Below are 11,854 nucleotides of genomic sequence, written 5' to 3'. Positions count from 1 at the left end.
CCCCCCCCCGGGGCCCGGCGAGGACCACGCAGGCGCACGCGGCTTGGCCCGCCCTGCTGGCACCTGCACGGCCAGGACCCAAGGCGTCCCTGCGGGGACCAGGGCTGGGCGGGAAAGGGTTCTGGGAAATTCCACTCAGGATCCATCTACCCCTCTAGGACAAGGAGGAGGCAGGGAACGGGGGGCGAGCAGCTGGAGAGAAGAGGTGCAGGAGAGGAGAGCTAGCGAGCAAATGCAGAACCCCAACCCTTAAGGAAGAGCGTAACCCTACAAAGATGCGGCTTCATACCATTTTCACAGATAGAACGTGACCCAAAGCGACGTATCGCCAATAAGAGGCAGCATGGACCTCCTCTGATGAATACATCACTTGCATTGCCGCCCACTGTTTGCAAACAATCGGTGCTTGTTTAAAGTGCTTGGAAAATTTGTTCTCGTGAGTAGATCAAGCTGGTCCCCTGCACTTTTTGTTCAGAGCATTCATTTGCTTTAGCGAACTTTCTTCATAGATAGAGGGAGGGCGACTTCTGGCCAGGCCACGGAGCTGGAATCTTGAATCTCGATGCCCGAATTAACGATGTCCCTTCCCCGGCAGACTGCTGGGGTGCAGACCCCCAGCCCCCTTCTCAGCCACGAGTGACTCCAGCTCTGGAGGGAGACCCAAAGCTGGCTTTGGTGCTCCTGCCTTATGAGGGTCACATGCTGTCATGAGGCCTCTAGCGCTCAGCCGGGCGGGGGTGTGACCTTTAACAAGCCCCATGCGGGAGCTCACCACTGTTTTGTACAAGAGCCAGGAAGATTTCCTTTTTAAAAAAAATCTGTACTTAAACATTCTCATGTGTCCCACCCTCCACCCCCACCAACTGTCACTCACCCAGCACGAAAGGGGAAATGCTGGCGTTGTGTGGGGAGGTCGGAGGTCCCCCAGAGACCCTGGGGCGACAGGGGGACAGCCCAGGAAACCTCTGGACTGGTCCCTCCAGGTGCGCACTTCTCCACCATGTCCCTGAAACAGCTCCCAGCAGAGGAACTGACCCTAGCACCTCCCGCCCGGTCAGAGCTCAATTCTGGGCCCCCCTGTACCTCCACGGGCAAAGGAGGGCACCACGGGTCCTGGCGGGGGAGCAACTCCGCATGGCCAGAGAGCCGAGAGTTTTGTTCTTAAAAAGTCAGGCCAATTTTACATTCTTCTCCATGATAGAGATGTAACTTGCTTGAAAATTAAAATACAGCTTAATGGGTTCCCCAGTCATCTTCAAGCAACCAGGAGACCCGAGAGAGATGCCCGGGGCACCTCCTCCCTGCCCCTGGCACCCACCACCTATCCTGGGAGCTGCCCACATCACATTTGGGAAATGTGGGTCTGAGCCCTTCAGGCACTAAGAGTTACTGGGGGGCGGGGTGGAGATGAAGCCAGTAGGCCAAAAACCTGCTTCTTTCCTGCCCAGTACTGCCCTGAAGCCTGCCCCGAACCTTCAGGGGCCCTGACCTGGCGGTGGGGGTGGGGGTTGGGGGGTGTGAAGGGATGTATGGGGAGTGTGCTACGTAGGTTCTATCCTTCCTCCTCTGGGGCTGGCTGCGCCCTGGCCCGCCCCATCCGGTGCCCCTGACCTTGCCAGTGCAAGGCAGGGAGCTGGAGGCACAAGTGGCTCTGGCGGGTTGGGGGACATCCCTGGAAGCTCAGGTGTGCAGAGTGTCTGCCCTCTGAATTCAGACGGTGAGAATCAGATGGAAGAACACAGCTCCTGCCTGCCCCCTCCTGGGAAGGCCTAGGTCAGAGAGCACAGCCAATGGACTCCAGCATTCTCCCCAGTGCCGGGTCTGGCCCCAAGCTGGAGGGTTTCAATACCAGAAGGGTGGGGTCCCTGCATTAGCAGGCCATCACCCGTCTGTGGGTGCCCCTGGGCTGCTAATGGCCGACATGCAGTTCCCAGTGGCTTGGTGCCCCAACTTCCAGAAGCTTGCAGCCAGGCACCTGCTGAAGCCTGAGTTCTTCCAATGGCCCTCACCGCGGTCCCCAGCGTGGGAGGATGGGACACACACAGGCTGAGCCCGGCAGTGGCACTGACCGCACTGGCCACCAGGGGGCAGCAGGCCCCCACAGGAAGCCCCAGCAGAGTCTGGCTCCTGGGTTAGGGAGGGACCCACACCACCACCACCTGAGCCTGCCTCCAGACCTAAAGCCGACAGAGCTGTCCTACAGGCCGCGGAGCCTGGGTCTGGGCATTCCTCTTCTGCTCGGAGATCCTACGCATAGAGAGAAGTGGAAACCCCAGCTCCAAGCCCTTCATGAGGAAAGACACCAGAAAATCTCTCATCTGCTCTCGGAAATCTCCATCTCGTCTCTACAAAGTGTCTCGTAGTGCAGGTCAGGAGGGTCAGTTCTGGGGCTCGCACCCAGGAAGACGCGAAAGGAAAAGGGAGGAGGAGAAAGGAAGCGGACGGCGAGGAAGGGAGGGTGTGGCGAGGCGGGCGCGGGGGACGCCTCAGGCGAGAGGGGCGCCCTGGCACATTTCCGTCAGGATGTCGATGAGGTTGTTCAGGCCCGAGAGGTAGCCGTCCTCCCGGTTCCCCTCCTGCCAAGGCACGTTGTGCTGCAGGGTCTGGCCCTCGGGCAGGGGCGTGGTTTTCCCAAAGTCGATCATCCACACCTTGGCCTGCTCCTTCTGGTCGTGGATGAAGAGGAGCGAGCTGCCGATGACCTGGGGGGAGAGAGGAGTGAGTGGGGAGCAGAGGACGGCAGCGCCGGAACCCCCACGGCCCGCCCCACCACAGCCTGAGTGCACCCGGAGCTCGAGGCTCCACCCCACCCGGCAGAGCCCGCCCAGGGTGGCCGTGCAGGGGTGAGAGGAGGCTGGCCACCAGGACAGCCACCGCCTTCCGTGTGGCTGGCGGGAGAGGGAGGGTGTCTGGGATGGCAGACCCCCGCCCCCAAGCTCCGGCCTGGGCACTTTCCACTACTAATGACCACAAACGCCAACAGCCCCCCCTCCGCCCCCCACTCCGGGCCAGGTCAGAGCAATTGCATGGAGTAAGGCGCTCTCCCAAATATGAACACATCCCCCAAACCCTCCCCCAGGTCATTGGGTGGGGCTGGAGAAGATAAGGGGGTGAGAGGAGAGGGTGCAGGGCCCTTATAGCTCCCAGGGCCCGGGGCAGGACAGGGAAGAGCTCCTGGAAATGCTGAGCCCAGAGAGGAGCTTCCATTCCCAGAAGGAAAATGCTGAGCCCAGAGAGGAGCTTCCATTCTCAGCTCTTTCTAGACCTGGCACTTCCAAATGAGACTCCAGAAAGAGTAAAGCAAAAACAATCTTCCAGAAAGAACAGTAAAGGTGCAGGAGAGAAGACAGATGTGCAAGACAAAGCCTGGGCTACGGACCAGGGGTGGTGTGGTCCTTCAGCCCAGTGGGGCAGGTCCTGGGGCTCCGAGGCCCACGGCCCCTGCCCTCTGGGGCACGCAGGCAGGCTGGAGGGAAGGGAGGCCCTGGCATGCTGCACAAGGAGCTTTTTTTTTTTTTTTTAAAGATTTTATTTATTTATCTGACAGAGACAGCCAGCGAGAGAGGGAACACAAGCAGGGGGAGTGGGAGAGGAAGAAGCAGGCCCCTAGCGGAGGAGCCTGATGTGGGGCTCGATCCCAGAACGCTGGGATCATGCCCTGAGCCGAAGGCAGACGCTTAACAACTGCGCCACCCAGGTGCCCCATGCACAAGGACCTTTTATCAAGCTGGGAATCCAGAGGCCCTGGGCAGGGCGGAAGGCTTACGCACCCTGGGCCTCAGTGTGGAGGAGGGGAGGAAAGGGCGTCCTGCGAATGGCTAGGCTGGGATAGCTGCTCAGGGCCGAGCCCGCCCCGTCTGCCCTCTGAGCACCCCAGTCCCTCCTTACGGGCAGTCCTATCCGGGCGCCTGCCAGAGCCACCACGTGGGACAGGTGCACCCTGACCAAGGGGCCAGTGAGTCAGGGATAAAATCCCAGGGCAGGCCAGGCTGTGTGTCTGGAGGCAGGGCCGTGCACAAAGATGCGTGAGGCCTAGCAGGGCCTCGCCCACCCCCTCTGGGGAAGCTCCCTCTACCGGGGGTCCTGGGACCACCCATTTCCTGTTCCTCCTGCTGCCCCACAGCTCTCTCTGTGGGTCGGGCTCAGGCTGCGGCTCCCTCCACACAGGACCCCGAGAGGGGCTGCTTTCTGGAAGGAGCTGCAAGCCTGCAGGGAGCGTGACATCCCTGCTTCACGCACACCTGGCCACGGCAGTAACTGTTTCTGGGGGAGCGGCGTGCATGGCGTGTGCACGTACACGCCTGTACCGGCTTGCTCCGGGGGCTGGGGGCCCCGGACTCACTGACACCAGGGTCCTACAGACCCTCCAGCGAATGTGCTGACAATCCACAACCCTCTGTCTGCTGTCCCTGCAGACGAACAGATGCAAAAGCAGGAACAGGTGGAAAGTTCCAGCCCTGCTCCAAGGGCAGTGCCTGAAGACGGGCCAGCCCTTCAGAAGGTCTTGGGTGGTGACGGGTGGCTGTACTAGAGGCTCCAAGGGCTCTGCCCTAAGACCCTGGAGTGTGTGGGACAGAAGTCTCAGGAGCTGGGAGCAGGAGGGAGCCGTGGGAGGAGGAGGACCATGGGCCTCTGGCAGCCCTCGTGGCTGACCCCACAGAGCAAGGCTCTCTGTCCCAGGGGACGAAAGCCCGGTATCTACCTCGTGGCATTTGAAGAAGGGAGAGACTTCGAGGGTGGCCCGAATGTCCTTCAGCCGGTCCCGGTAGGCGATCTGGGAACAGAAAACAAGCCAGGGTTTTAAACTCTTGGGGGTGAGGTGGCTTTGAAACCCCATGTGGCCCACTGGCATCGCCCGGCCCTTATGGCCTGGGTTTCTACTCCAACCTCCAGACCCCGGCGAGGCGGGCAGCTGGACTCCAGGGGCCACGCTTTGCCCACACTCCCTCGAGGGCCGGCCCCCGCGCAGCCGTGCAGCCCCTAGGGCTCTCCCACGAGGGTAAAGTTTACTCTGGAATGCCAGCAGTGTGGAAGCAGCCTCTCAACAGCCCGGTTGCCATGGTATCTTCCAGAATACAAACCTCCGTGCCCCTGACCTTCCAAAGGACAGAGGAAGTGGAAAGGCCACAAGTATCCTTGCCAGTGGCCTCTCGGCAAGCCCTTGCACGGGGATGGAGCTGTGCTGGCTCCCGGGGTGCCTGCTGTCCCCAGGGACCACGGGGAAACCCGCTGCATGCAGGCTCCCACGGTCCCTCGACGCCCTTCTGCAGAACTCCGCGGCCCAGGGCTTGGCATCGATGACAGCGGGGCACGCGCTCTGCGGCGGGCACTGCGAAGGAGCAGGTGACCCGGAAACAGGGGGCTCCTGCCATGGAAGAGCTCGGGGGCATACCCCATGCCTGAAGCCTCCTTGCCAGGGACCCAGGGAAGCCTACCCGGCCTGCAAAGGAGGGAGGGAGATCTCGGGTCCAGCCAGCAGGGAGTCTGCTCAGAGAAAAGGCTGTCCGGGTCCACCCCTGCTCGGAAGGAGCCTGTCCCCGGCGGCTCCAGGGCCCATGTCCCCAGTGCGCCTGGGTCTGTCCAAGGATGCCTCTCCCTCGGGGTGCAGATGTTCCGCTCACCCCACCTCTGCCTGGAGGGTCAAGGGCCTGACCCCAGAGGTCAGAGCCATCTGTCTGGCCTGCCTACTATGGCAGAGGCCTGCGTGTGAGGTCCAGCTCTGGGCTTTCCTAGCTGTGTCCCGGACCTCCAGCTCCTCACCTGTGAAGTGGGGACAGGAATGTCTGCCTGCCCCAGGGACTGCCCCGCGGATTTGGTGCCCACACGATGCTCGATGCCCGGCAGGCAGTGAGGCTACAGTGACAGCAGCCCTTTCATGGGAGGGAACCATCCTTGGCGCCGTGAAGGGACAGCAAGGCAGAGTGAGCTCACTGAGCGCCCCCAGCTACCCTCGATGGGACTGGCAACTGAGTCACCTTCCTCTGCACCTGCCCAGTGCCAGCGTGTTGCGTGTGGGCACAGCGGCCCGGCCTGGTCTAGGGCTGGGCAACAACCTGGGAGGGCCCCAGTGGTCCCCGTGTGGCCGGCCCCTTGGGGGGGGGTGACTCACCAGGATGTTGCGGTTCCCCTTAGTGAACTCTCTGAAGGCCTCGGTGACCTGCTCCCTCGTTTTGGTCTTCTTGAAGTCCCGGTTCACGGAGCCATCTTCTTTCTGAGAAGGAGAAGGACACCCGCCCAGAAGGGGTCAGCCGAGAGCCCGTGGGGCCGTCGGGGCGCTCACCCACCTGGCAGCTGGAGGAAGCCAGGCACCTGCACCGTCACAGGGTAGCTAGTTGGGCGGCAGCGCAGAGGGTCAGGGGAGCCCCGGGGGGTGCAGAGGCCAGGGACGGAGGAGTGGGGCTGAAGGAGATGGATGGGTCTCAGCTTCACCTGGGGCCCGGCCTTGGGAACCCAAGTGCCCACGAGTCCCTGCTGTCCAGACAGAAGAGAGGGGGCCCCCACCCCAAGGTCAGCAACATTCTCTTTGTAACGTAAGATCTTTTATCATAGGTTCCCCGGAGGCCAAGATACAAGACTCTCTGCCTGTCTCCGCTCCCTGGCCCACCCAGTGCAAGAAACTGCTCCATCTTCTTAGCCTGGCGCTGTGTCTGTTCCAGGCTGTTCCAGAGAAGCGCATGGAGCTTAGCTCCCCCAGGAGGAGCTCTGTTCTTGGGGACAAAGGGTAAGGCTGGCTCCATCAGGAGCCCCCGAACTCGGGTCTGTGCACCATCAGGCCGGAGGCCAGTAATGCAGCGCGGTTGCCTCTGAAAGGTTAAGCAGGACGCCGGGGTGGAGGGACAGCCAGGTGGATGGCACATCTCAGGGGGACCCTTTCCTGGAGCAGGGGAGGGGAGAGGCAGGTCAAGTGTTGGTGTGGACGCTGGCTGGACAGTGACAGAGGCCAGAGCATCCAGCTGGAGAGGGAGAGGTGAGGGAATGCGGATCGTTTCACACAGGTAAGGAGAGGAAAATGAGCCTTATGGGGAGAGGGACGAGCATCGCATTTGCAGCCCGTCTGGATGCAAAAAAAGAAAGAAAATGATGATTTCAGAGGACAGGGGAAGGGCGAATGGCTTTCTCAGCCCAGAGCTCACAAAGCAGCGGTCCCCAGGGTTCCCTCTGCAGAGTGCCCTGCCTCCCGCCCGCCGGCGAGCTGGGTCTCCCAGCCGTCCAGCCCCGGAGGTAGGGCTGCACAGCAGGGCCCCGAGTGAGCCAAGGATGGAAACCCAGCAAGGCTACAGGGACCACAGTCTGAGCTTCCACGACCCAGCGGGTGGATGTCGGAGCCTCCATCTCTTCCTCTGCCGGGAGCCGGCGGCCCGGGCGCATGGTGGGCCTCACCTTGATGCCCTCGATCCTGAACCCGAGCGTGGCGGTGGAGCTGATGGTCTCCCTCCACTGCATGTAGCGAGGCTTGGTCACGGCCCGCTGGGCCTTCTCCTCCTCGGTCGGGGCATCAGGGTCCACCTCGATCATCTTCTGGTACATGTCCTTGCGGAGGCTGGGCTTCTTCCGTGCCTTGGTGAGCTCCTCCTCCAGGTAGGTCCTGCATGGGAAGGGGGGTGATGAGGGCCACTGGCCGGGCCGCAGCCCCTGCCTTGCCCCGGGGGCCGCACGCAGCTTAGCCAAGGCATGCTCACCTGGGATGGGCACACAGTCTGCTCAGGCGGCGGCAGACAGGCCGCCTTGCACAGGGGGTACCCCACGCCAGCATCACCGAGGAGGCCTGGCAGAGCCCAGGGGCTCTTCCTTCTAGGAAGGGTTTAGATACCACTGGCTCTCTCAAGAGGGGACATCTTGAGTACCAAGGCCAGGCCAGAAGGTGGCCTCTGAAGGGGCACTGCGGGGGAGGGGGAGCCTATGGCCAGGAGGGGAGGGGGAGTCTGGGGGCCCCAGGGTCACTGCTGTATCACCGACGTGCCAGCCCAGCCTGCCTCGCCCAGCGCGTGCCTCCTCACACTGGAGCCCCCAGCCCAAAGGGCCCGAGAAAACATGGCCAACGCTTACGCACTCCCCTGCCCTCTGCACGTGCGGGCGGGGCCTGCTGGCTCAACTGGCAGGGGTCCCCTGGAAACTGGCGGGGTAACGGGAGCAGGGGCAGGACGGCGGAATCCCTCGCCCCCATCCCAGACTGAGGTGGGGAGCCACCCCTGCGGCACAGCCCGGCAAACGCAAACGCGCCCCTGCTCCCAAATCAAACCCCCTCTCCCCTGCCCCGGGGCTCCACGGCCGCCTGCGAGCCTTTCTGAAACAGAAATCACAGCGCCGAGCTGCAGTGGAGAAGTTTCCTGCTCGGGTCCCTCGTGGGCGGCGGCTGCCCAGACGGTGGGCGGCTGTGACCACGGCCCCCAGCCCCGCCCTCCTGGGCCACCCCGCGCCTCCGCCGCCACTGCCCATCACACCTGCTCCAAGCTGCCGCGCTGGGACCCAAAACTGACTGCACGTCAACTCATGACGTCATTGAAGGACACGTTTTCGGAAATCATTGTATCAAATGTCAGAAAAGACCAAGTCCTTGGGTGTGAACACAGGCCAGGTCATTTAGAGCCTTCTGTTGTACTCGTGCGCACACCCCACTCACGCGCACACCCCCCTGCACGAGCGCACACTCCCACGCATGCGCACACCCCCATGCACGCACGCGCACACGCACACACCCCACGTGCGCACGCACACACCCACCCCGCTGGGCCTGCAGAGCCGGGCCAGTGATGGGAGAGGGCAGTGATGCATGGAGATGCATCCGCTGGCCTGTGTGTGTGTGTGTGTGTGTGTGTGTGTGTGTGTGTGTGGCGGGCGGACTGGCCATCCCCGGGGCCCCGGAGTGCGCTGTGGGGGCCTGCGGGGTGGGTGGGTGGCCCTGCTTCTGCAAAGAGCCTTTACCAGCTCCTTCAACAGGAAGCGGGCCTCAGCCTCTAGTCCCTTCTCGCTGGGGCTTTCTCCAAAGCGGCCCCCGCAGCCCATCCAGGGGGAGCCGCTCACGCTCTGGCAGGGGAAACGGTCAGCAGCCGGACAGTGGGGCCCGAGCTCCCCGACGCCGCCCTGGAGGAAGGCGACACCTCCGTCTCACATGGGGGAGCAGAGGCCTGACTGCAGGGGGGGCGGCAACAACACGAAGGCCGGGGCGCCTCTCCGGACCGCAGCGAGCCCCTGGGGTACGCACAGCATACACGCCAAGTCCACCCACGGCTTCGAAAGCTGAGGACAGTCCTGGTCTCCACCCGCCAGCCCCTGATTCGGATGTCAGGAAGACGCCATCGATTCTGCCTGGCAGGCCACACAACACACAGGACCACAGGGTCACATCTAAGAAAACTCCCCAGAGCCACGTGAGCCTATGTCCGAGTGGAACCCTGGTCCCACGATGCCCCTGGTTTAGGACATGACAGGCACGCATGTCACCTGTTCCTAAGGCCCCCACCGTGGCCGAGGCTGCGTTTGCTGATCAGCCTGCCCACTACTTCCCTGTGACAAGTCTCTACCCCTCAAGCCAGGGACTCGGGCCTCCTCCCTCTGGCAAGCACAGGCCGCGCTCTGAATGGACAGCGCATTCCCCACAGGGACACAGGGCCCCACGGAGCCGGGTCCGTTCCCCTGTGGCATCAGTGACCCCTGCTCAGACTGGACCGTGACCCCTGCCTTTGGATGGCAGGAGCCCACGGGGCCTGTCCCTAGCATCGTGAAGCAGGGAGGAAAAGCTGGGGCAGGACGCCTTCTGGGGAGACCCGCCCCTCCCCTCCACGCAGACTCCTCCCTCACCCTGCGGCCTCTGCCTCTGGGCTACAGCTGTTCCAGCCTCGCGGGTCACTCGGGGTCTCTCCCGAGAGCACTGGGGGGACACAGCTGCAGGACGCAGGGGACAGGAGGCAGCCTTGGGTGGGCGGGGGCGCCTGTCCCCAGCAACTTCCTGGGTAACAGACAGGTACACGGGGCAGCCTTTCGGGACCCACTAGCCACACATTCTTCCCTCAGGCTGTACTTTTTTTGGCCATGGTCGGAGTGAACACTCATTGGAATATTTACGTGTCTTCCCTTGAGAGGGCCCATCCCGGTGTACCCTGGGACGGCCTTCCGGGGACAGAAATAAGACTCTTGGGAAGAGCAGTGGCCAAGTGGTGGCTGCAGGGACATTCTGTTTCCTCCCTGTGGGCCGGAGAGGTGAAGGCCTTGGATGGAGGGAGAGAGAGAGAGGGAGGTCAGGGACATGCAAGCGCAGAGGGGGACCTGTACCTCCCCATCCCTTGGTCCCTGCCTGGGGACAACACGGAGGGGACGCAGCCTGCAGGGTCTGACTTGATGACAGTCCCAGGAGGAGTGAGGAGGAAAGGGAAATGGGCCTTCTCCCCTGGCCCCTGTCTCTATCACCCACGTACAGACACCCAGACACACCCTTCTTTCTCATTCTTCTTTTGTAAGAAATAAAACTGCTTGCACCACCCAAAGCAAACACAGGCCCCAGCTCGGAGCAGCTTCCCAGGGCCTGGTCTCCCCGGCGAGCCACGGGCCGGATGGAGGAGCCCGGCGTCTGGCTTTCCAGTCTGGGCACCTGTAGCTGGTGGCTCCCCGAGGTGAGCTCGGCTCCCGGACACCCTGTGGTCACAGCCCTGGCCGCAGGAGAGAAGGAGCCCCTCAAGGACTCCTGGCACTGAATGGTCGAAGTTTGAGAGGGATGAGAACACCACGCAGCCAAAACAGGGCCCAGGGTGCCGGTGGCGGGGTTTCGGCTCCTCTCGGCCCCGCGCACCACGCTGTCTCCTCCTGGCCGCCCTTCCTGTCTTCTTCCCTCCTGAGTCCTCTCCTGGTTTATCTCCCTGGGCAGACGCCACGGCTTGGACCCGATTCCACGCACAGGCCCACGCACCCCCTTGCGGCCTCTCTGCCTCACTCGGGGCCCCTAGAGCACCCCATGTCCACCAAGGGAGCAGCTCCTAGGCTCCCCCTCCCCTCAAAGGGCAGGTGCAAGTCTCTGTTGGCAAACCAGCACGGTCCACTAACGGGCTCTCCCCTCCCCCAGGTGGGGGCACAGGGGCACTGAGAAGGGCCTCTACGCCCGCCTCCCTATGCGAGAGGAAAGGAGGCTTTCAGGGGCAAAGCCAGGGTTCCGTTCCCTCTGCACGTAATGTGATAGGACCGGGGTGGGGATGGGGTTCAGTGGTCCGCTCAGAGCCCCAAAAGCCTGCCCCGCACACCCCAGACTTCGGGGCAGCCTGGGAATGCCCAGCCTCCCGGCCGCCCCGGAGGCCCTTCCAGTCCCTTCTCGGGCCCAGGCCGGTGCAGGGTGGCCGAGTGCGCTCCGCAGGGCCGGGCTCACCTGACGCCCATCTTGCAGTCCATCACGCACGGCGAGTCAAAGGCGGCCAGCAGGTCGTCCATCTGGTTATAGCGCTCCCCGTCCTTCACCACGTCCCCGTGGTAGGCGGGCACGAACGGCTTCAGCACGTCGGCCATCAGCCGGTCTAGGCAGCGCTGCTCAGACTCACAGTGTTTCTTCAGGATCCTGCCGTTGGCCGCCGCCTTGAAACTGCCTGCGGGGCAAGATGGCAGGAGGCTCTTGGTCCCCCTCCGAGGCCCTCCCCGCGCTGACCACCCCCCACCCCACAGCCCCCTCGGGAGGTCTCCCAGGTCCCCACTCATGGACCAAGCACTTTGTGGGGAGTGGATGCAAATCCTGGCGCCCAGCCACACGGACTGCAAAGCGGGGCTGGTGCCTCGGCTTCCCTGACAGCAGGCTCGTCTTCTGAAGAGGGAAGGACCCCGGTGCTCAATGCTGGACGGCCTCTGCGGTCCTGTTTGTATTACCGTTACCCCCCCCCCC

General features: G+C 63.0%; 1 protein-coding gene across 1 annotated transcript in view; it reads right to left on the bottom strand.

Annotated features, from left to right (window-relative positions):
* Window positions 1–6: 6 nt before the first annotated feature.
* Window positions 7–11,854, bottom strand: part of ITPKB (inositol-trisphosphate 3-kinase B) — an 87,137-nt gene continuing 75,289 nt past the window's right edge. The window contains exons 4-8 of the mRNA XM_040636105.1: window positions 11,351–11,564; window positions 7,381–7,585; window positions 6,110–6,211; window positions 4,703–4,774; window positions 7–2,702 (exon numbers count right to left, since the gene is read on the bottom strand). Coding sequence (XP_040492039.1) covers window positions 2,487–2,702; window positions 4,703–4,774; window positions 6,110–6,211; window positions 7,381–7,585; window positions 11,351–11,564 — 809 coding nt within the window. The 3' untranslated portion in view covers window positions 7–2,486. The remainder of the gene's footprint in view (window positions 2,703–4,702; window positions 4,775–6,109; window positions 6,212–7,380; window positions 7,586–11,350; window positions 11,565–11,854) is intronic.

Source organism: Ursus maritimus, unplaced genomic scaffold (genome assembly GCF_017311325.1).
Source record: "Ursus maritimus isolate PB19 unplaced genomic scaffold, ASM1731132v1 scaffold_2, whole genome shotgun sequence".
NCBI lineage: Eukaryota > Metazoa > Chordata > Mammalia > Carnivora > Ursidae > Ursus > Ursus maritimus.
This window is presented reverse-complemented; position numbering and strand designations above follow the sequence as displayed.